Source organism: Mandrillus leucophaeus, unplaced genomic scaffold (genome assembly GCF_000951045.1).
Source record: "Mandrillus leucophaeus isolate KB7577 unplaced genomic scaffold, Mleu.le_1.0 Scaffold276, whole genome shotgun sequence".
Taxonomy (NCBI): domain Eukaryota; kingdom Metazoa; phylum Chordata; class Mammalia; order Primates; family Cercopithecidae; genus Mandrillus; species Mandrillus leucophaeus.
Window position 1 is genome coordinate 1,565,469 of NW_012102876.1, and position 26,465 is coordinate 1,591,933.

The window sequence follows — 26,465 nt, forward strand, 5'->3', positions numbered from 1 at the left end:
CTTAACATTTACAAAAAAATACCAGGATCTCAAATATTAGTGCTGGTATTTTTTTTTTCTTAAAGAAATTGATATGATTAAATATTATTAAGAGACAATATGATCCTTGTTGGCTTATAACCCTAGTTTTTATTGTCTTGTAGTTATTAAATAGAGCATCTGTTGAGGGACTCTTTTAAAACCACAGCCATGAACAGACGTTGGGGCTAAGAGACACAGCAACTTGCGACAGTGTGGACCTACCTGTAGCAGCTAGCAAAGGCCTCTAGCAGCTACAGTCCCTTCTGGAGTCTTTATTTGCATGTAAAATGCAAAGGAGTCCTGATGACCTACCTCCAAGGCAGCTGCCCTCCTGAACATTCCCTTGGAAAACAGTAAACATCATTTCGGAATGTGAACAACCAGAGACTACACAGGAGAAAGGAAAAAAAAAAATTCCGGAAGATACAAAATCTTGGGTGGCTTCACCTTTCAGCTTTTTAATAAAAGGAACAATATACAACACATTGTTCTTTTTCTCTTTTGAAATTCCTTCTATTACAGTGATTTTTTTCTAAGATTGTCAGGATTTGAAATGTATGTTTTGTTTTATTCACAGCGTACATTTTATTCACAGTTTAACTGTCTCTGCCTGGGTGTCTTTCCTTTCTCTAATTACCCGGAGGAACCCAAGAGCCTATTTTAAGGAGAAAATAAGGCCCTTGGATCTCTTGAGATTCACAGATATAAGTTATTGAAGGGAAGATGGTCCTATGGAGGACATATTTAAAGAAGGGAAAAAAGAGGCTTTCTCAGATAGGTCAGACTGCTAGAGTATACTTCTACAGATTATAGACCTCCAGTACCTCTGGCCAGAAAGATGGTATTGTAAACACCTTTTTTTTTTTTTTTTCTTTTCTTTTTTCATTAGGTACAAGCTTTGTGCTAAGAAGTTGACATACTATAAGCTATAAAAATTATGTAAAGTAGATACTACTAATTCCGTTTTATAGATAGAGAAAATCTCTTACAGTGCTAAGCTCACAAAATTTCTAACTGTAAAATGCTGGAGCTTGTCTTTCACGTCTAAAGACTTCCTTGGGGCTAAATAGTGAAAAAAGCCATTTCACAAATAAGTTAATGGTATTTAGAGGCATATTTGAATTTCCTGGTAAATCCCAGTCTGTGAGCATCATGAAGATTAGTTTAATGTTGCAGGGGCTCATGTTTAAGAGAAGAATTGCCTTGAAGCTTAGGTTTCCTTAGCTATTAGGCTACTGACTTTGTTGCCTAAACCAGGGTTTTTTTCATTGAAGACCAAAACTTATCTTCTCCTTCCCTTTGTAGTTTTGTAAATTGGTGGAAGAGCTTTGTAAACTTCAAATTAAGTACAAACTAAGTGTCCTAGTCAAATTTACTCATCTTGATTACACTATTGTTCACACTGATTACTATCTTCTAGCTCTCTTCTGCCAAATAATGGACTTGTTTTCTGCTTGTTGGTTTAGATCTGACTTCTTTCAGCTTTGGTAAGCCTGAAATTATGGGGTTATGTTTAATTCATATTGTCTGGGTGGACTTTCCTCTTGCATTTCTGCTTGAATAGAAGAATTTTTCTCTAGAGAGTAGTTTGTCATCCTTACTCTGTTGATTCAGATGACTCTTTGTACCATCTGAGAGGTATACTGTTCTGCTATTCTGAGAAGAAATGTTTCATAAAGATGAATTAAGAGTACAGTGGACTGCTTCCACCTGGAAACTTTTATCCATCTCACCTCTGGACCTGATAAATTCTTTATCACTCAGGACCTTGTTGCCACCTCTCTGTGAAACTCTCCCCAGCTCTCTCCATTACCGCGAGAAACATCAGAACTTTGGTTCCCATTGCATATTGCAGGTACCTCTGCTTTCATGCTCTGCTGTAATGGAGTGATTTGGTAGCATATTTTCATCTCTTTCCAGATTGAAAATCTGTATTTTTCCCTATATATCTTCAACACCTAATGCACATAGAACTTTTTAGTTACTTGGAAAATGCACTACAGTTCTCTTTTCTTTTTGCAGACTATTCACAAGTAATACCAACTTAAAAAGAATTAATTTTGTAGGGTTTTAGAAACACACATCAGGAATGGTGCTATATACTTCTTTTTTGATTCCCTGTTCTAAAGAATATTATCAGGTTACCTTCCTGCAGAGTTTTAAAAAAATTGCATATTTCAAGCTGACTTTCAGGATGTAAATATAACCAAAGCAACTGATATGCAAAAAATATATTCAATGACGTTCCTAGATTTTCTTCTAGGGTGTTTTATTGTTTTGGGTTTTACATTTAAGTCTTTAATCCATCTTGAGTTAATTTTTATATAAGGTGTAAGTAATGGGTCCAGTTTAAATTTTCTGTATGTGGCTACCCAGTTCTCCCAGTACCGTTTATTAAATAGGGAATCCTTTCCCCATTGTTTGTTTTTGTAAGGTTTGTCAAAGATCAGATGGTTGTAGATGTGTGGTCTTACTTCTGAAATCTCCATTCTGTTCCATTGGTCTATGGGTCTGTTTTTGTACCAGTACCATGCTGTTTTGGTTACTGTAGCCTTGTAGTATAGTTTGAAGTCAGATAGCGTGATGCCTCCAGCTTTGTTCTTTCTGCTTAGGATTGTCTTGGCTATACGTGCTCTTCTTTGGTTCTATATGAATTTTAAAATAGTTTTTTCTAATTCTGTGAAGAACGTTAATGGTAGTTTAATGGGAATAGCATTGAATCTGTGAATTACTTTGGGCAGTATCGCCATTTTCACGATATTGATTCTTCCTATCCATGAGCATGTGATGTTTTTCCCTTTGTTTGTGTCCTCTCCCATTTCCTTGAGTAGTGGTTTGTAGTTCTCCTAGAAGAGATCCTTCACTTCCCTTGTTACCTGTATTCCTAGGTATTTTATTCTCTCTGTAGCAATTGTGAATGGGAGTTCATTCATGATTTGGCTGTCTGCTTGCCTTTTGTTGGTATATAGGGATCCTGGTTACTTCTGCACATTGATTTTGTATCCTGAGACTTTACTGAAGTTGCTTATCAGCCTAAGAAGCTTTTGGGATGAGATGATGGAGTTTTCTAGATGTAGGATCATGTTATCTTCAAACAAAGACAATTTCACTTCCTGTCTTCCTATTTGAATACCTTTTATTTCTTTCTCTTGCCTGATTGCCCTGGCCAGAACTCCCAATACTATATTGAATAAGAATGGTGAGAGAGGGCATCCTTGTCTTGTGCCAGTTTTCACGGGGAATGCTTCCAGCTTTTTCCTATTCAGTATGATATTATCGGTGGGTTTCTCATAAAAAGCTTCTATTATTTTGAGATATGTTCCTTCAATACCTAGTTTATTGAGAGTTTTTAATATGAAGGGATGTTGAATTGTATCTAAGGCCTTTCCTGTATTGAGATAATCATGTGGTTTTTGTCTTTAGTTTTGTCTATGTGATGAATGACATTTATTGATTTGCATATGTTTAACCAGCTTTGCATCCTGGGGATGAAGCCAACTTGATTGTGGTAGATAAGCTTTTGGATGTTCTGCTGGATTTGGTTTGTCAGTATTTTATTGAGATTTTTTTGCATCGAAGTTCATCAGGGATATTGGACTGAAGTTTTCTTTTGGTTGTTGTATCTCTGCCAGGTTTTGGCATCAGGATGATGCTGGCCTCATAAAATGAGTTAGGGAGGAGTCCCTCCTTTTCAATTGTTTGGAATAGTTTCAGAAGGGTATCAGCTGCTCTTTGTACCTAGGGTAGAATTAAGCTGTAAATCCATCTGGTCCTGGGCTTTTTTTTATTGATAGGCTATTTATTACTGCCTCACTTTCAGAGCTTGTTATTGGTCTATTCGGGGATCCAGCTTCTTCCTGATTCAGTCTTGGGAGTGTGTATGAGTTCAGGAATTTATCCATTTCTTTTAGATTTTCTAGTTTATTTGCATAGAGGTGTTTGTAGTATTCTCTGATGGTTGTTTGTACTTCTGTGAGGTCAGGGTGGTATCCTCTTTATCATTTTTTATTTTGTCTGTTTGATTCTTCTCTTTATTTTTGACAAAGCTGACAAAAAGAAGCAGTAGGGAAAGAACTCTATATTCAATTAATGGTACGGTATATCTGGCTAGCCATATGCAGAAAATTGAAACTGTTCCTGTTTTTTAATCCATATACAAAAGTCAATTAAAGACTTAAATGGAAAACCCAAAATTATAAAAACCCCATAATACAATATAGGCAATATCATTCTGGACACAGGAATGGGCAAAGATTTTATGAGAAAGACACCAAAAGCAATTGCAACAAAAGCAAAAATTGGCAAATGAGATCTAATTAAACTAAAGAGCTTCTGCACAGCGAAAGAAACTACCGTCAGAGTGAACAGGCAACCTACCGAATGGGAGAAAATTTTTTCAATCTATCCATATAACAAAGATCTAATATCCAGAATCTACAAGGAACTTAGACAAATTTACAAGAAGAAAGGAATCCCATTAAAAAGTGGGCAAAGAACATGAACAGACACTTCCCAGAAGATATTCATGTGGCCAATAAACATGAAGAAAAGCTCAACATCACTGACCGTTAGAGAAATGCATATCAAAATCACAGTGAGATACCATCTCATGTCACAATGGTGATTATTAAAAAGTCAAGAAACAACATGCTGGCGAGGTTGCAGAGAAATAGGAATGCTTTTACACTGTTGGTGGGAATGTAAATTAATTCAACCATTGTGGAAGATGATGTGGTGATTCCTCAAAGATCATTACTGTGTATAGACCCAAAGGAATATAAGTCATTCTGTTATATATGCACACGTATGTTTATTACAGCACTATTCACAATAGCAAAGACATGGAATCAACCTAAATGCTCATCAGTGATAGACTGGAAAAAGAGAATGTGGAACATAAACACCATGGAATACTCTTCAGCCATAAAAAGGAATGAGATCATGTCCTCTTCAGGGACGTGGATGAAGCTGCAAGCTATTATCCTCAGAAAACTAATTCAGGAACAGAAAACCAACCACCACATGTTCTCACTTGTAAGTGGGAGCTGAACAATGAGAACACATGGGCACAGGGAGGGGACTAATACACACTGGGGCCAGTCAGAGGGTTGGGGGGCAAGCTGAAGGAGAGCATTAGGAAAAATAGCTAATGCATTCTGGGCTTAACCCATTTATGCCTAGTGTTCCGTTTCTGGGATGCTAAGCATGTGGAAGTTATTTATATCCTGCTCAAGGTCATCACCAAGGTCTGATTTTTCACATTCAACAAATTGCAACCTCTGGCATAAATGGGTTAATACCTAGGTGATGAGTTGATAGGTGCAGGAAACCACCATGGCACATGTTTACCTATGTAAGAAACCTGCACATCCTACACATGTACCCTGGAACTTAAAACATTTAAAATATATATGTATATATATTTAATATGGAATTTTAAAAATTACTAATGAGTTATTTTATCTGAGTAATTTTGTGTCAACATGCTTTTATTATGGAAGAGAAGATTCAATGAGTACAAAACCACAGATAGATGTGTCAGAAGATCCCTCAATATAATAAGGCTTAGCATTCTGTGTCATAATTGCCTGTTTGTATTCCTCTCTGGTCTTTAAACTTCATTAGGGAAAGGATCAACTCCGTCTTACTAACCATTTGATTCCCTATGTATTACACTATATATGACAAATAATAAGCCTTCAATAAATATTTGTAAAATAAAGAATATTGTGTAATATATCATGTGGTATTATTTTATTGATGTGTTCTTTGAAGTGTTGTTACCTTTGTGTCCTTAGAGGCTATGGTGGACCCTCAGGCCATTTATGTTGGATGATTTAGTGGAAAAGAGGTTAGACTTTTATATTTTATTCATTTATTTATTTATGTTTTAATCTTGTGTGAGCCTATAGAGGCCAAGATAGGGCTCAGAGTTAAAAACAGTAGTGTTCTAACTTTCAGAACTACTAAAAACGAATTAGCTATCAAGGGAAATCCTGAGTGTTTTCATTGCAGTGGTTCCTCAAAGCCTGAAGGACCGAAGCTTTGAAATGCTGCCCAGTGTGCCTCACCTCTGTTGAGTATAGTGAGGAACATGAGCTAAGGAGTGGATTAGATGAACTCTTAAGATTTTTTCCAATTTTACGGTTTGAATTTATGAGCGAGTAAGTGAGGAATGAGCCCAAGGACTTTGACTACTTTGCTGAGCAGTAAATTGCTGTTTTCTTAGCTTTTCTGGAATGTATATTTTGGTTTTAATGTAATGTCTTTTCAGCACTGGAAATAAACAGATTTATGACCCTACATTTTCACATGTAAACTTCCAGTTCCTTTAGTAAAATGCTGGAATTTGCTTGGCTGTAACACTGTAACAATTTCCTGGCAGTTTTGCATTTTATTACAATTCAACTTTTCAGATCAATGGTTCAGTCCAGTTAATAGGCAGAAAACTCTAGCTATTCCTTGGAACTGACATAGGGAAGTTGGTTTCTTTCTGAGGAAAGACGTGACACTCTCTGATGGATATGCCAAAATACCAGTTTCAGTAAAATTTGCCTGGTTCCTTTCAGACAGCAAATGGAGGTAGTTAATTTGTACATATGTAGATTTCTACAGTAAACAAAGGAAAAATATGGAATATGCATTCTTTGTTTTTTAATGTTGCTGGAATATAAGATTTCCATATTTGGTTAATCATCAAATCATTCAACTCCATGCAGAGTACTCTTTTCTGAAATAATCGTCTTGATGGATTAGACTTAGATGTCTACATTTTTTATTACATATTCTAAATTATCTATAGGTACACTTTGAAAATTATACATTTATCACTATACTAGTATGTCTGTTATAAAATGTGAAATATTAAGTGATTAAATATCTTATTTATTAATGTCATAAAATTGTGCCCTACCCAAAATATATTTCAAGAAGATATCGTTTTAAAATAATGTAAAATATTCTTCATGATTATGATTTTATTGCCAAAAGTAATGTTAGAGTCCCTGTTACTGATAATTTTTATGACTTAAATTTTCAACATTTGGAGACAAAATTTTCTGATGTGTTTTAAAATCTTAAAGAATTTCAGTAGATTTTGACACATTTTTGTTAAAAGTATGAAAGTGTCACAGCTTTAGAAGAATTGGGAATAATTACCGATTGGTATTAGGGATGATAATTTTAATAGACAAATTTTAACTGAAACATTTGCTTTATTGATGACTAGGACTAAAAAGAATATTATAGTGGTGGAACCATTTCAAAACATCTGTTTTTAAAAACTTAACATGTTTGACAGAAGTCAGAATAGGGTAATTATAAGCTTTGCCATTTTCTTATGTTTGCATCATTAGTATTTGCAAATCCTTGTTTCTTTGCAAGTATATTTTAAACTACTTATTCATTTTATGAGTGTTAGCCTGATTAATTCAGGTAAGATGCTCAAGTCAATTTAAGCAGGCAGATGTGAAAAGGGAATATGCTGTGCCTTAACCATCTTGTAGGGACTTACTAGCACACTGTACATAACAGATGAACATCTGATAGCGGATCTGATGGGCACACCAATGTTGTTTTGTATGTTAAATAATAGTGGAAATTTTCAATTTAAATTAATTATTATTATTTTTTTTTTGAGCGAGTTTCGCTCTTTTTGCCAAGTCTGGAGTGCAATGGCGCGTAGTTGCAGCTGACTGCAACGTCCACCTCCTGAGTTCAAATGATTCTTCTGCCTCATCCTCCCAAGTAGCTGAGATTACAAGCATGTGCCACCATGCTAGGCTAATTTTCGTATTAGTAGTAGAGACAAGGTTCCACCATGTTGGCGAGGCTGGTCTCAAAATCCCAACTTCAGGTGACCTACCCGCCTCAGCCTCCTAAAGTGTTGGGATTAGAGGCATGAGCCTCTGTGCACGGCCAATTGTAATTTTATATTAGAAATATATATGGGAGTTACAATACTTTCTTTCCAATGTTCCGATGGAAACCACTGGTTGAAAGGATAGGTCCCAGTGTCAGCTGCCCAGTTGGCAGTTTTGGATAGAATATAAGCTCTATGAAGGCATGGATGAAGTATCCTTCATGGAAACTATGGTAATATTAGTATAGTCACTTGTTTAATGTTTTATAACTTTTTAACTCTTCCAACTTCAATTTCATCTGTATCTTTCATAGCAGTCCAGTAAAGTAGTATCAGTTATAGATATCATTCCTACTTTCAGATGAAGTAATTGAGGCTCACTAGTTGTGACTTGCTCAAGGTTACATAAATGATAAGTGACAGAACCAGATTTAAAGGGAAGTGTCTGCTTTACTAAACCACCTCTGTCTTCTAGCCAAGTGTGTTATGTAAAGTAAGTATTCAAACACTGGCCAAGTATATTATTAATCAAGAAAACAACAGAACAGGTTTAAGCAATTTTTTCATTCTCCTCAGTGTCAAAAAGCAGTCAAGTAAAAGATCCAAGATAAATAACTTCAGTTCCCAAAAATAACTTCAATTCCAAAATTTCCCTATGACTACGTAGATCTAATTGGACAGCTGATAAAATGAGTGGGAAATTGAAGAAGGGGTATTTTGAGAATGTGTGGCAACTTAATGGTAATTTTGAAGAAGCAAATGGATAGTTATTGAATCATAATAGTTTTCTAAACTTAAATACTGGGGCTTGATAGTTCTTCAGATTTTAGGAAATTATCTATCTGTTGCAGTAGAAATTGGCATAAATGAATGGAAACTTAAATTATCTCATCTGTGCAAGGCAGTTTTCAGAGACTGATGTTTATATAAGTGAAAACCCTCAAAAAATTTTTGGCTGCATTTCAAGCTAGATAGCGGGGTCAAAACTTCAACTTCTTAATTGGTGATACAACATCAGAAATCACAAAAGTATTTCACTGGAAAAATGACATACCCAAAAACATTCAAATCAAGAAAATCACAGGGGTACAGTGGATGGTCCTCCTTAAGGTACTGTACACTTGGCTTCCCCACTGGTAAATGCCTCTCTTCTACTAAATTGTTGGCGTGCAGAGTGGCATTGCAGCTCTGTCCTTTTACAGAATAATTTCAGGTTCTAAAAATGATACATAATTTCAGGTTATGAAGACTACAGAATAGTATAAAATAAAATTTTAAAAGGGAAAATAACTCCATCAATTTAATGGAATGTGTAGGGTTTAAGTTATAACAACAAAAACGAAGTTGTTTTTTAGGATTACTCATGTAAATACAGAGTGTGTCTATATTAAGAATTACTGGCTTTATGAATATTAAATAAGAAGACTGGGCATGGTGGATCATGCCTGTAATCCCAGCGCTTTGGGAGGCCGAGGCAGACGGATCACCTGAGGTCAGGAGTTCAAGACCAACCTGGCCAACATGGGGAAACCCTGTCTGTACTAGAAATACAAAAATTAGCTGGGTGTGGTGATGCATGCCTGTAATCCCAGCTACTCAGGAGGCTGAGGCAGGAGAATTGCTTGAACCTAGGAGATGGAGGTTGCGGTGAGCTGAAATCACGCCACTGCACTCCAGCCTGGGTGACAGAGCAATACTCCATCTTGGGAAAAAAAAAAAAAAAATTTTAAGAAAACCACAGATGTAAGGATTTGCAATTAGAAAGCTTGAAGGGAAATTTTTGGAACTTCTGGGTCAACCTAAATTTACAGATAGGGAAGCAGCTTTGGAGACGAACATTTGCACTTCTGAAGTAATACTGTGATTTGGACTGTCAGGCATTGTGATATATTGGCATCACCACACCTCTGTTAATTATAAACTTAACTATTCTCAGTGCCTTGTTAATTGTTGAAATGGGACTTGACATGTGTTGTTCTTCCTTTTCTGTTATTCATTTATTCACTCATTCAGTAATTAATTACTTCTTATTGCCAGACAGTTTTCTAGGTACTGAATAAACAAAAATCCTGTTGTCACAGTTATGTTTTTGTGGAAAGAACATCCTAGTAGACTATCGTGAAAAATAAATGAGTTAGTATACATAAAACACAGCCTGTAAGATGGAGTCTGTAATTGTCATCCTTGCTTTATTTATTTATTTAGAGAATGGATCTGATTCTGTCATCCAGACTGGAGTTCAGTGGCTGGATCATTGCTCACTGTAACCTCAAAACACCTGGCCTCAAGTGATTCCCCCAACCTTGGGCTTCCAAAGTGCTAGGATTAAAGGCTTGAGCCACTGTACCTGGCCATTGCCCCTGTTTTAAAGATGAGGAAACTGAAAGTACAGAGAGGAAAGTGACTTGCTCAGGATCACACAGCCAATGAGTGGCAGAGCAGTCTAGGCTGTCTAGGCCTGAAGGCATTATTCTTTCTTTCTGTTCTGCATGGAAAACCCTAGGTAAATGGTAAAAAGACTGAAAGCCAAAAAGACTGAAAAAGCCAAAATGACTGAAAGAGCCAAGGCAACATAGGTACCTGAATAGTGGGAAAACACCCATGAGGACTGCTAGAAATTTTAGGCAGCCCTTAAAAGACCTTGGGCAACAATTTGAACCTGACTCAAGTCAGTGAATGCTCTGCAACTGTTTTTGTTGTTGTTGTTGTTTTTTGTTTTTTTTAAAGAATACAATGGGTAAAACAATGACCTTTGTAACATGTGAACCTGTATTTGAATCCTTTCCTCTCCATTTAATTTTGCAGAGTCACCTTCATTAGAAAGAAATTTTATCCCAAAGAGATTATCATGAGGCTTAAATAATATAGGTGCAAGCCCTTTGGGTTTTAAAAAAGCCTTTTCTGTCATTTCTGGGTATCTCCTGTCAATGATTTTAGTAATTGTTCACCTCTCTGGCTCTTTGTGAGAAGACAAATTGTAGGAAGAAGTCGTGGATGGCGTTGGGTAGAATGCTTAGTTCTAGTTCCACCACCTCCTTAGGTCTTTTTTCGTCCCCCAAGACTATATCATTTCTGTGTTCTCTTGAACCTGTAAGATTTATGAGTAATCTGTACAATATTTATAAAGTATGAAATCTCTCCCATCGAGGCACAAAAGCAGTCATAGACAATGTATAAATGAATGGGCATGCTGTTCTCCAGTAAAACTATATTTATAGAAATAGGCAGCCTTCTCCAATTTTAGTTTGCTCACCCCTTTCCTATAGAACTCAGGTTTATCATATAAAATGTTACACATTATTCCTTTGAATAAATTGTTTACGTAATACTTTTTAAATTTGGACATTTTCTAGGACATTCTATTGTTTTTGTTTTTAACTTTTCTTATACTACAGTGAATGTCTTCCTGTGTGTAGCATTTTGTTTGTGTATGTGTGACAGTTTCTATAAAGTAGCTCTTAAGAACTCTGGAAACATTATCAGGCGACTGCCTCAAACAGCAGAGGTAGGAGGGAGCATCGGCCTAACCCTACCTGGCCTGCCTTACCAACATGCAACCAAGGAGAAGAGAACAGGATCAAGAGCCAGTGCCAGAGAGAAATACATAATATGGAGTTTAGGCTGCTTGCTATAAAGTTACCATGTTAGACTGTTTTTGATCTACCAAAATAGAAGTTTTACATAAGTTAGTGTAAAATTAATTTTATTAACCTTTTTATACAACACACCCTCTCATATTGCTGCCCAACAATGTCCTTGGCCTTTGTTTCCATGGTCTTTGTCTTGAGTAGGATTTTAATAGGGACGTGAGTAGTTGGGAACTGAACTCATGCTAGTGAAGTCATTCTTCACCAGAAGTAGACATTTGGGCCTCAGAATATCGTGAATGACCAGCCAGGCACAGTGGCTCACACCTGTAATCCTAGCACTTTGGCAGGCTGAAGGAAGCAGATCATCTGAGGTAAGGAGTTTGAGACCAGCCTGGCCAACATGGTAAAACCCCATCTCTACTAAAAATACAAATATTAGCCAGGCCTGGTAGCACACGCCTGTAGTCCCAGCTACTCGGGAGACTGAGGCAGGAGAATCGCTTGAACCCAGGAGGCGGAGGTTGCAGTGAGCCAAGATCTCGCCTGGGCAACAGAGTGAGACTGTCTCAAAAAAAGAGAATATCATGAATATCACCAAAGATAAAAGGAAGATGTGGATATGAGTAGCCCAGAGTAACTTTTCCTGTGCTATGTAACATACTGAGTGGTGATTCCCAGGATTCAAGTCCAGATTTTCTGGATTCGAAAGCCATACATTTTTAACTCTTTCCCCTAAGTATGATTTGAATTCAGAGAGTCAGATGCAATAAGGTAATTTTAACTTTAAGTGTAGTTTAGTCCACACATTTCTCTAAACTGGGTGTTGGCACACTATAAGCCTCTTTTTGTAAGTAAAGTTTTATTGGAACACAGCCTAGCTCATTCATTTATGTATTCCCTTTGCACCTTTTAGGTTGAGTAGTTGTGACTGAAGTCTTCTAGCCTGCAAGCCTAAAATGTTTACTATCTAGTCCTTCAAAAAGAAATTTGCCAACCTCTGCAAACAAGCGAAATAATGGGTATCAGAGTAGAGCAGGAGTCCACAAACTACCACCTCTGGAGCCAAAACCACCCTACTGCCTGTTTTTGTAAATAAACGTTTTATAGAAACATAGTGAGTCAGAGCCTGAAATTGTCTGTGCCCAAGTCTCTCCTCAGAAATTTAGCACAGCATTTTCCCTTTCTGTCTCCCACATGCTACACAGCCATTCTGGATTATGTGCCCCGCCTCCATGAGGAGATGTTCTAACATGAGGGTGACTAGGCTCTGGAGCCAAAGCATCTTAGTTCAAATCCTGGATCTGTTAAAAATAATAGTTATTTTTCAGCTCCAACACTGAAATAAGACAAAGGGCCATATGAGTGAAATAAAGTGTAAAGAATATATTTAACACTTAGGTTACTTTAGCTCCCTCATGATCAGAATATGCTAATAAATTGAGAGATTCACAGAAAAAAAAGGATTCTGTTTCACTGTGGCTCACACCTGTAATCCCAGCACTTTGGGAGGCCGAGGCCGGTGGATCACTTGTCTGGATTTCAAGACCAGTCTGGCCAACATGGCTAAACCGCGTCTCTACTAAAAAAAATACAAAAATTAGCCAGGCGTGGTGGCACGTGCCTTTAATCCCAGCTACTTGGGAGGTTGAGGCAAGAGAATCACTTGAACCTGGGAGGCGCAAGTTGCAGTGAGCCAAGATCACGCCACTGCACTCCAGCCTGGGCGACACAGCAAGACTCCACTGCTGGGCGGGGGGGAAAAAAGTTCATCATTTGTTCTTGTAGTTTTCTGGTGTGGACCTTGTCTCAGTGGAAAAATGTAGTGTGATAGACTGAGGAGAATTCTATTTCTGCCACTTAACAGCCCTGTTGCCTTGGTAAGAGCTCCTTATCTCTGAGCTGAACTCCTTTTGTCCTTGGTAAAATGTGGTTACTATCATCTGCATCCTCATAGCCTTCTTGTAAGGATAATGTGAAGTCACTTTTGAAAAATGCCTTGAATGTGCCAGATGCTGTGTTTTTGTTGTTGTTGTTCATTTTTGTTTTTGTTGTTTTTGTTTTTCCTTGGCCTTCTTTCCTGGAAGTGTTTTGTTATACACCTTTTGTTTGGTGGCCAAAAATGCTAACTACAGAAAAGTTTGTATCTCTTCTTTTTCTAGAATAATTCTTACAGTGTAACCTCTCAGGGTGAGGTTTTTGTTTTGATTGGCACAGGGTGAAAAGGGGCACATTTCCTGTGAATGAGAGCCATGGAAAATGGACCTGAAATTTGAAAACAGATTTTACTTGGTTTCCTTTTCCCTTATTTGTTTGCAGTATAAAGAAGAGGGCATCAAGGTGACCATTTACTGCAATGAGACAATGACTGGGTGGGTGCATGATGTGCTGGGCCGGAACTGGGCTTGTTTCACCGGAAAGAAGGTGGGAACTGCCTCTGAGAATGTGTATGTGAACACAGCACACCTTAAGAATTCTCAGGAAAAGTGAGTTGCTACAAGTGAGATATATGTTTAGTTTTGTTTTATAGTATGTGTGAATATGTGTGTACATTTTTGGAATTTTAATTTGATTATACAAAATGTCTTTGGCTTAGAAATATTTGCCATGCTATATAAAACCTTACTGAAAAAATAAATTAACCAATATAATTGAGAGTATTTTTTCAAAGTATTCCAAAAGTAATGGACCAATGATTTATTTAAGTGAAATCATGTAATGGACCACAGAATTGCAAATTACTAATAAAGAAAAGCCATTTTACTTGTTGCCATGTAATAAGGGCATGTCGCATAATACATATAGATACATATATTTATGCTGCAACAAGTATGGGTGATACTAACTGGGCAACTTTTAAACAAGACCATAAATAACTGGAATCAAAGTTCTTAGTATTTATGCAGCCTGTTGGTTCGCTAGGGCTGCCATAACAAAGTACCACAGACTGGGTGGCTTAAGGAAGGTTGTTTTCTCACAGTTTTGGAGGCTAGAAGTCCAAGATCGAGGTGTTGTCAGGTTTGGTTTCTTCCAAGGCCACACTCCTTGGCTTGCAGATGTCTGCCTGCTTACCGGGTCCCTAAACAGTCTTTTCTGACTGTCCTAATCTCCTCTTCTTATAAGGACATTGGTCATATTGGATTGGGAGCTACCCATATGACCTAATTTTGCTTTAATTACCTCTGTAAAACTCTGTCTCCAAATACAGTCATATGGCTGCAATACAGGGGGTTAGAATTTCAACATACGACTTTTGCGGGGACACAATTCAGACTATAACCTGCAGTTAATGTTTACTGTTAAATGAAATCTATAACTAACTGTGAACCACACAAACAGGAGATTTCAAATAAGACTTTATTAGTTGTGGAAGGAAGAGATGAAATGTTACCTTTTCTGTTTTATGTAGTTGTAAAAGCCACTAAAAATGTACATGTACAAATCATCCCAAGCCAGGCAACACTAGCAATGAATGACTGCAGCACAGAGGTAAGAGAGATGATTTAAAGGAGAATGAATTGTCTGCAAAAGTGCTGAACAAGATCTAGATTAATTCATCCCCTTCATTTTGAGTTTAGGTTTTAAATAGCGTTGTTTGGCTTGGTCCTAGAGCTATGCATTTCCTTTTAACTTGTTTACTTTGCACCCTACCATTTAGGATATGCTATGTACTATTGTACTCTATTTGATTTTCCAAACATTGTCTCATTTAATGAAGAAGCTCCTAACCAGAGTGCTCAGCACCTACATTGCCTCACCTGTGAAATGAGCATGTGGGACTGAATTGCCTTTGAGGTCTCTTTCAGCTCTTAATGATCTGTTATCCCATAGTAAGATACATTATTTTTAATCTCGTTGATCTTAAACACCAAAAATAATATTATTTAAGATGGAGGATGCTATTTTGTCATTACTTTAATGCACATATCAACACACGAGGTTTTGCTAGATGTTACGATAAAGCAAGGGAAACAGCAGGCTACTGCTCCTCAAACAGTCAATGAAGTATTGACTCTCATTGTGGGAAAATATCTTAAAAGTATTTTATTTACAATTTAAAATATATTCTTTTGCCTAAAGAAACAATGAAACAACAATAACTTGTTTTTGTTATTGTGTTAGTGTAGTCATACATATGATACAGTTTTATAATCTGCTTGATGAAGGTACCTCTCTGGTTTTTTCACACTTTGCAACAAGTGGGAAAGAACTTGTTTGCAACAAGTGGGAAAGACAAAAACATTAAAACATTATCAACCTGGTTGCACGTTTTTCTGATTATTTTTAGTACTCTCAGGTTCTTAGACCATATCAAAATTCTCTCTCTACACACATGATTTATAACAGAAAGGAAAGTTTGCAGTATGCCTAAAATGTTACTCAGGTTAATTATATCTTGCTTTGCATAGTTGAATGCTTATAGAAGTCTCAGATAGTGAGTCACTCTGAAACCACAGACTCTTTTTTAATAATAATAATATGGTGAGTTCTGTAATTCATAGCATCTAGCACACAGGTATGATAAATGTTTGAATTAAGTGAATAATCAACTCCCTGAATTTTTCTGCTTTGTAAATATACTCTTTGTGTGTTATGTCTATTTACATAAGTATCCAAGCATTTGGCACAAGGTAAACCAATGTGGCTCAGATTTTAATGTTATTGTGAATCACCTGGGGATCTTGTTAAAAGAAGAAATGCAGATTCTGATTCAGGTGATCTGCACTGAGCACCTAAAGTATGCATTTCTAACAAACTTCCAGGTGTTGCTGCTGATACTCGTTCAAGAACTAAATTCTGAGTAACAAGTATAAGCCAAACGTCCATAAAGTATAATTTATTTTTGCATCATATGGTTATAATGCTTGCATGTTGTATATATGTTGCATACAGGTTTTGCTGTTCTCTTTTTTCATATTAAAAAGGTTATAAAGGTACACTGTAGAAACTGTAGGGGATAGGGGAAAGCTTGGCATCTCATGCCACCACTCAGCGGTAACCATGTTTGACATTTTAAAAAATGCATTTATAGTGTGTGTGCGCGTGTATGTGTGTGTGTGTGTGCGCACATACATATGTATGTATATATTATGCATACACATTAATATGCATATATACATATATTACTGTCCAAAAGTTGATAAATTGATTATGATTATGTATAAACTTTGGTTTCTTCTTATATTTAATATAGTTGTGAGCACTCTTCCATATCATTAAATAACTTTCTAGACATTTTTAATGAATATATTATATAGAAAATGAAATATTAATCGGTTCCTTATCCTAGAATATTTATTTCAGTTATTTACAATCTATTAGTAGTTTAAAAGTACTTCATGGAAAATCCTTATACATGCATCTTAGTTAACTTGAACTTTCATTTTTAGAGAAGACATGACAGGCTCTTCTAAGCTATTGATACATATTGCCAATTACCTTCCTGAAAGATTGTACCACTTTCCCCTTAAGCACAGAGTGTGATGCCTGTTTTAATTACTCTATTTACATCAGTAAAGACTATATCTGAAATGATCTCATTTTGGGGGACAGGTATTCTAATAGGCTCTACAAATATGACCACAACTTTGTGAAAGCTATCAATGCCATTCAGAAGTCTTGGACTGCAACTACATACATGGAATATGAGACTCTTACCCTGGGAGATATGATTAAGAGAAGTGGTGGCCACAGTCGAAAAATCCCAAGGTAATAAAGCACACATTTTATCATTAATAAAAATATGAATGCTGAATACCACCCTCCCTCCTAACCAGTCCTACTGGTGTTGCTCGCCATTTTATTGGTCGTCCCAGTTGTAACTTTTTATGTGATCTGTTAACAATCTTTCTCTCCTATTGATACATGTTCTGTCACTTTCCAAGTCCTATTTATGAGTTTTTCTTTCACATGTCTGTTGTTTCCATTGCCCCCTTTCCATTTTCTACACTCTGGCATGGAGCTTTGTCCTGTTTCCCCCATGCTGTGGATTAGCCTCCTGCCTGTAACCGCCTGAGGGGTTCTTCCTGCTTGCCGCATAAGGAAAGACCATGGCAATGTAGTAGAGAAAGAGCTTGAGAGATACTAGGCTGGCCACGCCACATGGGGGATGGAGTTCATATTCAAATTGTCTTGTCCAAAGCTCATAGGTAGGAGATGGAATTGAGTGAAGTAGGAAATATTAAAGCAGATATTATAGTCTGGCTGCCTGATTTTCACTAGCGGTTTTGTATATAAATTAGTTCTGTTCTAAGAATCCAGTGACATAATAGAAACTCTCAAAGATTCTTAGCTTGTGATATAGGGAGTCTGTGAAACTGCTGAAATTACAGACAACATTTATTGTTTATGAGCATTTCTGAATCTAGAGCTTTCACTAGATTTGTAAAGAATGTGGGCCAAAAGATTAAGAGCCAATCATGTGTCTTTTACTCAAAATGTTTGTAATTCTCACCTTTTTATCCCCCAAACTCCTTTTTCTCTCTCTTCATTTTCACAGTGTTACTGGAAAGGGGTCCTGATCCAGACCCCAAGAAAGGGCTGTTGGATCTTGTGTAGGAAAGAATTTAGGGCGAGTCTTCAGTGCAAAGTGAAAGCAAGTTTATTAAGAAAGTAAAGGAATAAAAGAATGGCTACTCCATAGAGCAGCCCTGAGGATAGCTGGTTGTCCATTTTTATGGTTATTTCTTGATTATATGCTAAGCAAGGGATGGATTATTCATGCCTCCCCTTTTGAGACCATATAGGATAACTTCCTGACATTGTCATGGCATTCTTTTTTTTTTTTTCCAGAGTCTCACTGTGTTGCCCAGGCTGGAGTGCAGTGGAGCAGTCTCGGCTCACTCCAACCTCCGCCTCCTGGGTTTAAATCATTCTCTTGCCTCAGCCTCCCAAGTAGCTGGGATCACAGGCGTGATCAACCAATGTTTGTATTTTTAGTTGAGACAGAGTTTTGCCATGTTGACCAGGCTGATCTCAAACTCCTGACCTCAGGAGTTCCTCACTCCACCCACCTCGGCCTCCCAAAGTGCTGAGATTACAGATGCGAGCCACCACGCCTGGTCTGTCATGGCATTCTTAAGCTGTCTAGCACTGGTGGGAGTGTAGCAGTGAGGAAGACCAGAGGTCACTCTCATCGCCCTCTTGGTGTTGGTGGGTTTTAGCTGGCTTCTTTACTGCAACCTGTTCTATCAGCAAGGTCTTTATGACCTATATCTTGTGCTGACCTTCTATCTCATTCTATGACTTAGAATACCTTAACTGTCTGGGAATGCAGCCCAGTAGGTATCAGCCTCATCTTACCCAGCTCCTATTCAGGATGGAGTTGCTCTGGTTCAAACACCTTTGACAACAACATTAAGCCTTAGTTTTCACATTGTTTTTGTTTTGTTTGTGTGTGCAATGATGGGCAGATCTCCACCTTATGGGATGGTAGAAAAAAGGAACTTAATATTGAAATGACTGTTCTGTGCCAGATAATTGCTTTAAACTGTATCAGCATCTTATTTAGTCCTGTTGATGACATGGATGTTATCTTCATAACAGCTGCCATTTTATTAAGGACTTACCAGAAAAAGGCACTGTTCTGAGCACTTGTTACCCATCATTACATTGAATTTTCGTTAACAACTCTTTGAGGTAAGCATGATTATAACCACTTAAATAGAAGTTAACTGTAGTTTCGTATTGTTAGGTTCTTTGCCAAATGTTACACAGATAGTAAGTGATAAAATCATATGCCCTGAAATTACATTGCACTGCCAAACTTAAATTTCTTTTTTATCCTTTATATTCTTAGGTTTAAACAAGGCAACTAGTTAACACATACTGGATTTTGTCCACAGTTCCTGGCTCATAACTCCCATAGGCCTTGTTACTTTCTTTTAATGTGGGGGCACATTAGGCCTCAGAAAACAGACTCTCTCTCTCTCTCTTCTTCCGCCCTTCTCTCACCTGCCCAGGGCAGCACTCTAATCTTCCCCTGCCTTTCTGATCTTGGGTCATAGGACTTTCATTTCCAAAGATGTCCTGTGTCATACCCTAAAGGAAAGAACGCTGCAGAGAGAGGCTAAGAAGAATCTGAACAGACAGGTCTGGCTGTGTTTACATCATACCCTTTTTGTCCAATCATATCTCTACATGGTTGTCAATTGTGCCTATTCAGTGTAGTCTCCATATAAGGCTCACAAAGACAGGGTGCAGAGAGTTTCCAGATAACTGAACACGTGGAAGTTCCTGGAGGGTGCTGTGCTCAGGGAGGGCATGGAAGCTGTGTGCCCCTTCCCTCATACCTTGCCCTACTCATTTCTTCATCTGTTTCATTTGTAGTATCTTTTATAATAAACCAATAAACATTAGTTAGTATTTCTCTGAGTTCTGTGAGCCACTCTAGCAAAGTAATTGAACCCAAGAAGGGTGTCATAGCATCCCCACATTATAGCTGGTTGGTCAGAAGCACAGGTAAACAACCTAGGGCTTTCAATTGGCATTGGAAGTAGGGGGCTGTTTTGTGGGACGGAGCCCTCAACCTGTGAGATCTGATGCCATCTCCAGGTACACAGGGTCAAAACTGGATTGGGGGACACCCAGCTAGTAGCCACTGTGAAAATGGTTGCTTGCTTGATGTGTGGGGAGAAACCCACATGCATTTGATCACAGAATTGTTTTGTGTTGATAGTTGATAGTGTTCAGTGAGAGATTAAAAAAAAAACAACTGAGTTTCTTCTTCAACATACTCTCTCAATGTGAAACCACAGAATCTATTTCTATTCAAAGATGGAAATAGTTTGCATCTTAGTTTTTAGTTATATATCTTAGAGGAAATGTCCAAGCTTTGTTTTTTCTCTCACCCCATATATAAAGTTACCTATGAGGCATAGATTTTTATGATCCTTGATTATTTAGACTTTGTCCAGGTTGTATGTTTTATAGCATTACTGTAACTTCTTTCTATTTGTTATAGTAATTTTTGTATGCATTATTTCTCTTAACATTGTCTTCCATATTGTTAATGACCATCTCATATTTGTCTCTGTATCATGTATATCTTCAACCAATGTGACTGGTTTAGGAGAAAAAAAAATTAGTGAACAATTAACTAGCATTTCTCTAGTCTATACAATTGTCAGGGTTACAGTTGCTATTCTTGAAGAAATCATTGTTGTTTTTCTCTTTGTTTCCTCTCAGTTCCATTTTGTCATGTATTCTTAACCTGTGTTATATATAAGAGAAGTTGTGAGACAGGACCAGTTGTGAATAGATGCAGAGGGTATGAAGTAGCCCAGAAAGAATGTTTGCCATTGACTAAATTTTAGCCTAGTAAAAAACATCTGATAACCACTGAAAAACTAGAACAGTGTGATATGACAATGCCCAGTTGAATAAGAAATTCAAGTAGTTTGTAGTAACAAAAAATAATTGTTACCACATTGTGACTGTAGTGCCCTCACAAAAAATTTGAAGGAGCAGAGAGAGAGAGGAAGTGAGTTTTTGCTGGGGGCTGGTGAGGGGAGGCTACTTTATGAGCAGTTTTTAAAATTAGAAGTTAGGGAAAAACTCTTAGGGGAGTTTTAAGTGGTGAGTAACAGGCGCTTGAGGTTACAGGAGCAGCAGCATAAAGACATAGAACAGAGAGGCCATTTGGCAGTCTTCGGGAAACTCCGAGAAGTCGAATGTGTCTAACGCTGTGGTGTGTTTCTCTCTCTCTCTCTCTCTGTCTCTGTCTCTGTATGTGTGAAATCGCTAATATAGAGAAGCTGTTAGAACAATTTTCTCACTTCCCAAAAATGTCTGTTCATTCATGGGCCTAGGCAACTCTCCTTTGTGTGTCTTACAGCCCAACACTATCATATAAGGTGTGGTTCTATAATGAAACAGTTTTATCTGTTGCTTACGGAGCTAGTCAGCCTATGTTATGCTTATATTACTGGTTGAGGGTGTCCAGGTTCTTGGCGTTTTGAACAAAGAATTGGACAAAATGTACAAATGAAGCAAGGAAAGAATGAAGCAACAAAAGCAGAGATTTGTTGAAAATGAAAGCACACTCCACAGGATGGGAGTGGGCCTAAGTAAATGACTCAAGGCCCTCATTACAGAATTTTCTGGGGTTTCAATACCCTCTAGAGGTTTTCCATTGGTTACCTGGTATATGCCCTATGTAAGTGAGAGGGTGGAGTATACTTACAAAGTCATTTACTAGGTATGGGCCCTGTGTTAATGGAGAGGATGTTACTCCTGGGGGTTGTGGCCTGTGTAAATGCAGAGGATGAAGTGAAGTTACAAAGCGGTTCACATTCCTGCCACTGCTGAAGTGTTGCCATTTTATTTAGTTCTAGGAAGTCAGCATGAATTGGCCTTATGTTCCCTGCCTCCAGACCCTATTCTCCTGCCTCACATAGGCCTTGTTTTTCCTTTGCCAACTTCACTTCTTTTACAGCCACCCCACTACCAATGTGTCTGTCTCCTAAGTCAAACATCAGTGATTCCTCTGTTTTTTCTAAACCCTTCTTATGTCTTCTACTTCTCATCTCTTTCTTGGTCAAAAATCTTTCAAAAGTGAGTAAGAATGCAGCTATTCAGGCAAACTAAAAATAACATCATAGTGATACACAAAACCAGTGTGATTTCACAAGGGAAAATTATCAATACTAGATACTGAAAAAGAAACAGTGAATGAAAGCCATTTACACAACTCTGTTGTATAATTGAATCACTCACAGAACAAGTGCTCTTTGGGTCTGAATCTAGATCCTAGCTAGTCTGGTAGCTGAAATCACAGAATTGTAATAGAGTTTAGAAAATCATCCTCAAATGAAAGATTATATGTTGATATCAAATGTGTATTTCCTTTCTAGGCCCAAACCTGCCCCACTTACTGCTGAAATACAGCAAAAGATTTTGCATTTGCCAACATCTTGGGACTGGAGAAATGTTCACGGTATCAATTTTGTCAGTCCTGTTCGAAACCAAGGTAAAAAAGAATTCTAAGTTTTTAATTAATTTGTTCTGAACTATTTATTGAACATTTGCTCTGTGATGGATTTTGGGGATACCTAGATGGAATGGGCATGATCCCCTTATTACAGAAATAGAAAATAGATGGCCTATGAATTATTCTTTCCTTTTATATCCATAGCAGACTTTGGTTAAAAATTTTCTTTTCAACTGAGCTTAGCATTTCCTCAGTGCTTTTCTCAATATATTTTCCAGGTAGCTAGTGACAATCAGAGTGATATGTAAGACAAACTCATTTTCCCTCCTAGTAGGAAAGATTCTAGTAGAAGCAAAGAATTGTATGCCATTCTGCAAGTGGTTTGTTGGAATCTTTGTTTGCTATCTGTCCCTCTATTCCCCCACCCCCATTAATTTAGTCATTAATTACTACATGAACCCATAAAATAAATCCTTAAATTATTCTCCTGGTAGACTTTTTGAGCTGTGTAAGGACCTTTCAATTCACTTTACATTAAAATATGACATGTGATGGTAAGTATTAACCCAGCTTCCTGAGTGATGGCGTGAGGGCAGAGCTCAGGTTCATGAAAATATTCCTATCATTGAATTTTACCAGTTATTTTCAGAAATTTGATAACATTTGATTTCATAACATGTCCTCTAACTGCACTTGATAGCAAATTATCTTTTTATCCTGAGTTGAGGCCCACAATGACTTGGAGAATCTATGCAATACTCAAGTGTATTACTTCTAAGCTCATTTTGAAGATAATACTACCCATGACTGATTTGTTACTATAAAATAGATTTAGTATTTGCTATCTGGAAACATTCTGATTAGCGTCTCCTGGGAGGATTATAAATTTATAGTACCCAAAGATAAACTGTTGTTTCCCTTTCGTAAAATTCTAGTGATAATCAGTCTCTGCCATGTCTTATTTTCATCACTTGCCCTTCAAGCTCCTATCTCACTGAATTCTTGCAGTGTTCTGAATGTTGAGAGTCCCAAGTAGGTCTTATAACAGCCAGTGAGCAACATTTCTCTTCTTCATCAGACACCAAGGGTCTCATCTCTTTGCTTTTCTACCAGTTATTCTGGGCTCTTCAGCTCTAAAGAAAGTATAGGTCCTGAAATCTTTCCCTACCTTCTCAGTTTCCTGGGAAGGCTTCCTTGGAAAGTGGGATTGGAAATAAGATAAATTTGAACATAATTGAGAAATGAATGCAAAGTGAAATTGAAGGGTCCATGTTAAGAGATTGCAAGTTACGCTATCACCAACTAGATTTGTTATGTCTATTTGAGAGGATTAATTAATAGTGCATATCATGTGTTGACTTGATCACTGAGGTCCTGGCACATGGTTAGCATTGCTATAATGTGAGCTACTGATATTATAGTGTTGCTTCTGGTGTTGTTACCGGAACATCTAAAATGTGTCAGGATTTTTTTTTAATGGCAGAGAAAATAAGGACTAATATGACATAGTCCTTGTTCTGGTGATTTACAGTTTAGCAAGACATACAAGCAAAACATTAAAATATGATAACTACTTTAATAAAGCATTTTTTAAATTCACTGGCAACATAAGAGACGGTAGAAAAGTTTAGCAAACCCTTCCCAAAAGATATGATTGACAAGTTATATGAGATAATAATTCAGGTAAAGGAAATTAGACTTTCTAAAGCCAAATTATTTGACATTGGTTTTCATATACCTTGGTAAAAGCTATTATTTTCTCCAATGTTCTTTATTCTCTGACTGTTATAAATAAGATTTGTACAGAGAAATGGCAATTTCAAAACAGAGGGCTTTGATGGATTAATTGCTTTTGAATTGATCCCTCATCTACAGTATCTTGTCAGGTACTTGAGAAAATAATGTACTTAGAGGTTCCTCTTTTGACTTTCTTTTGGTATTCTATACTGTAAGTTGGGGAAAAAAGTATTTTCTCTTCCTGCTAATTGGGCTACTTGAAAATTCCCACCAACTTTGCCAATACCAGTGTTCTGTATAACCCAGATTTCAGAATTAGCTGCAATTAAGGGAATTCACAGCTTTTCTCTAGTCAGAGAGCAAATTGAAATTAAAGAAAAAAGAAATAGTGGGAGGACAAATGAGGTCTTACCTTTACACTTGGAAACAGATTTAAGAACAAGCCTTATAGCTAGATTTATTAATACTTTGAGGTATGAGAGGGGAGAGAAGCTTAGAAATAGGGCAGAATGGGCTTTCTTTGTTCTTCTCCCAGCTATACTGTTTTTATTTATTTTTATATTTTTAAGAGAGAAGGGAAGTGTCTCTCCTGGGTCACATTAACTAGGAAATACAGTGTTTTCATAATGCATGAAGTCTAGTCCATTTAAGTCTTGTTTCAAAATGCTGTTTATACTATTTGAGCAGGAAGGCAGAGACCTTAAACTGCTCCACCCAATTCATTTTACACAAAAGATTAAAAAAAAAAAAACAGTGTCAAAAGGTCAAGCGCACAGTGTTGCACAACCAATGAGAGGCAAAATAAGAGAAGAGGGGAAAAAAAAAAAAAAAGAATCCTGACTCCTGACTCCTAGTGCAGCATGTTCTTCACTGGTGGAAGGTACTGCTGAATATAGTTATACCATATGAAAATAACACTATCTATTTGAGATTGTAGAAATTTGATTACTGCAGAGCTCTGGCTGGGCTAGAATCACTTCTTATTCTTTATTGCATTGCAGTATTCTTAAGAGATAAATGGTTCTTTTAGAATCAGACTGGCCTTGGCTGTTGAAATGAGGCATTAATTCCCTTGGTAGCTGACACATTCTTACAAGTCAGGGGCCTGATGAAGGTTATCTTTTTCCCTTGTTCCTGTGATTACTCTGTAAATAGAACACATTCGGAGCCCTTGAATGCACTTGTGGCCTGTCCCTCCCACAGTGATCGATGGTTAGATAATGCGAATTTAATGACCAGTACTGAGAGAGATTATTTCCATGGCTGCTATGGGCCGAGAAAGCTGGACGGTCAGAAAGGGACCCTTTCCAGACTCTCCTGGGATGTGTTATTTCTTTGACATTGGTTTCCTTTCATGAGGTGCCAAGGTGTATTTGTAAGTTGTCCAGTATTGCACAACTAATGAGGGGCAAAACAAGAAAGCAGGAAAAAAAAAACAAAATAAAACAAGAATCCTCACTCCTAGTTCAGTGTGTTCTTCACTGTTGGAAGGTACTGCTGAACATAGTTATATGTTCAGTGTGCAATGTACAATGTTGACATTCTATCATTTAAAGGATGGGTCCTATAGATAGTATCATCTGCATGGTTTTGAAAACAAAAGATATAAGCTAATTTTGCTCTGTCTAGTGACTACGACACAGGGAGAGAAAATCTGAACATTGGTTAAAGTAGACATGGACCCATAAATTGAAAAGGACACTAATCCTGCCTTAGGAGACAGTAAGGCACTTGTCCCTGCTATCTATTAGCTGTGTGTCTTTGGACAGCTCATTGCTTCTTTCTGAGCCACCTTTACATGTTATCAAGTGAGCAGATTGTACACTAGATGAATTCACAGGGCCTTCTTCCAAGGGCTTTTCTAATCTTCATAATTTAGATAATCTCTCAGTAGGAAAACAGTGTATAATATGGTCAATCTGAGATTTTTAGGGGGAGAATTTTAGGGAACATCAGAAATGGCAGTAGTTAAAAGGAAACAGGGCTCAGACTGACTTCTGTCTATAACTTCACGTGGTAGAAGGGATGAGAGTTCTCTCTGGAGCTTTTTGTATTAGGTCACTAATCCCAAAGGCCCCACCTCCTAAGACCATCACTTTGGGGATTGGGGTTTTAACATGATTTTGGAGGAACATAAACCTTCATCTCATTGCATTAGAGGTATTTGAAAGCTCAGCTCACATGTATTCCTCCACAGTTTTCTCCCAACCTGATGGCTTTTAATGTTGCAGACATAAATCCTTTCATCATTATCAAGAATATTGCCAAAAGCTTCTCAGAAATTATGAGGGGATTTTTTAGTTTCTAAAATATTCTCAAAGAAAATCCC

The 26,465-nt window shown here is 37.3% G+C and overlaps 1 protein-coding gene across 5 annotated transcripts in view; it reads left to right on the forward strand.

The window, feature by feature from the left end:
- Positions 1-26,465, forward strand: part of CTSC (cathepsin C) — a 40,839-nt gene that overhangs the window by 11,500 nt on the left and 2,874 nt on the right. The window contains exons 3-5 of one of the 5 annotated variants that reach the window (XM_011984896.1): positions 13,789-13,955; positions 17,023-17,178; positions 22,323-22,438. In XM_011984896.1, coding sequence (XP_011840286.1) covers positions 13,789-13,955; positions 17,023-17,178; positions 22,323-22,438 — 439 coding nt within the window. Of the gene's footprint in view, positions 1-143; positions 5,764-13,788; positions 13,956-17,022; positions 17,179-22,322; positions 22,439-26,465 lie in introns of those variants that run through there. The other 4 variants (XM_011984899.1, XM_011984900.1, XM_011984898.1 and 1 more) reach the window with 4 other exon arrangements.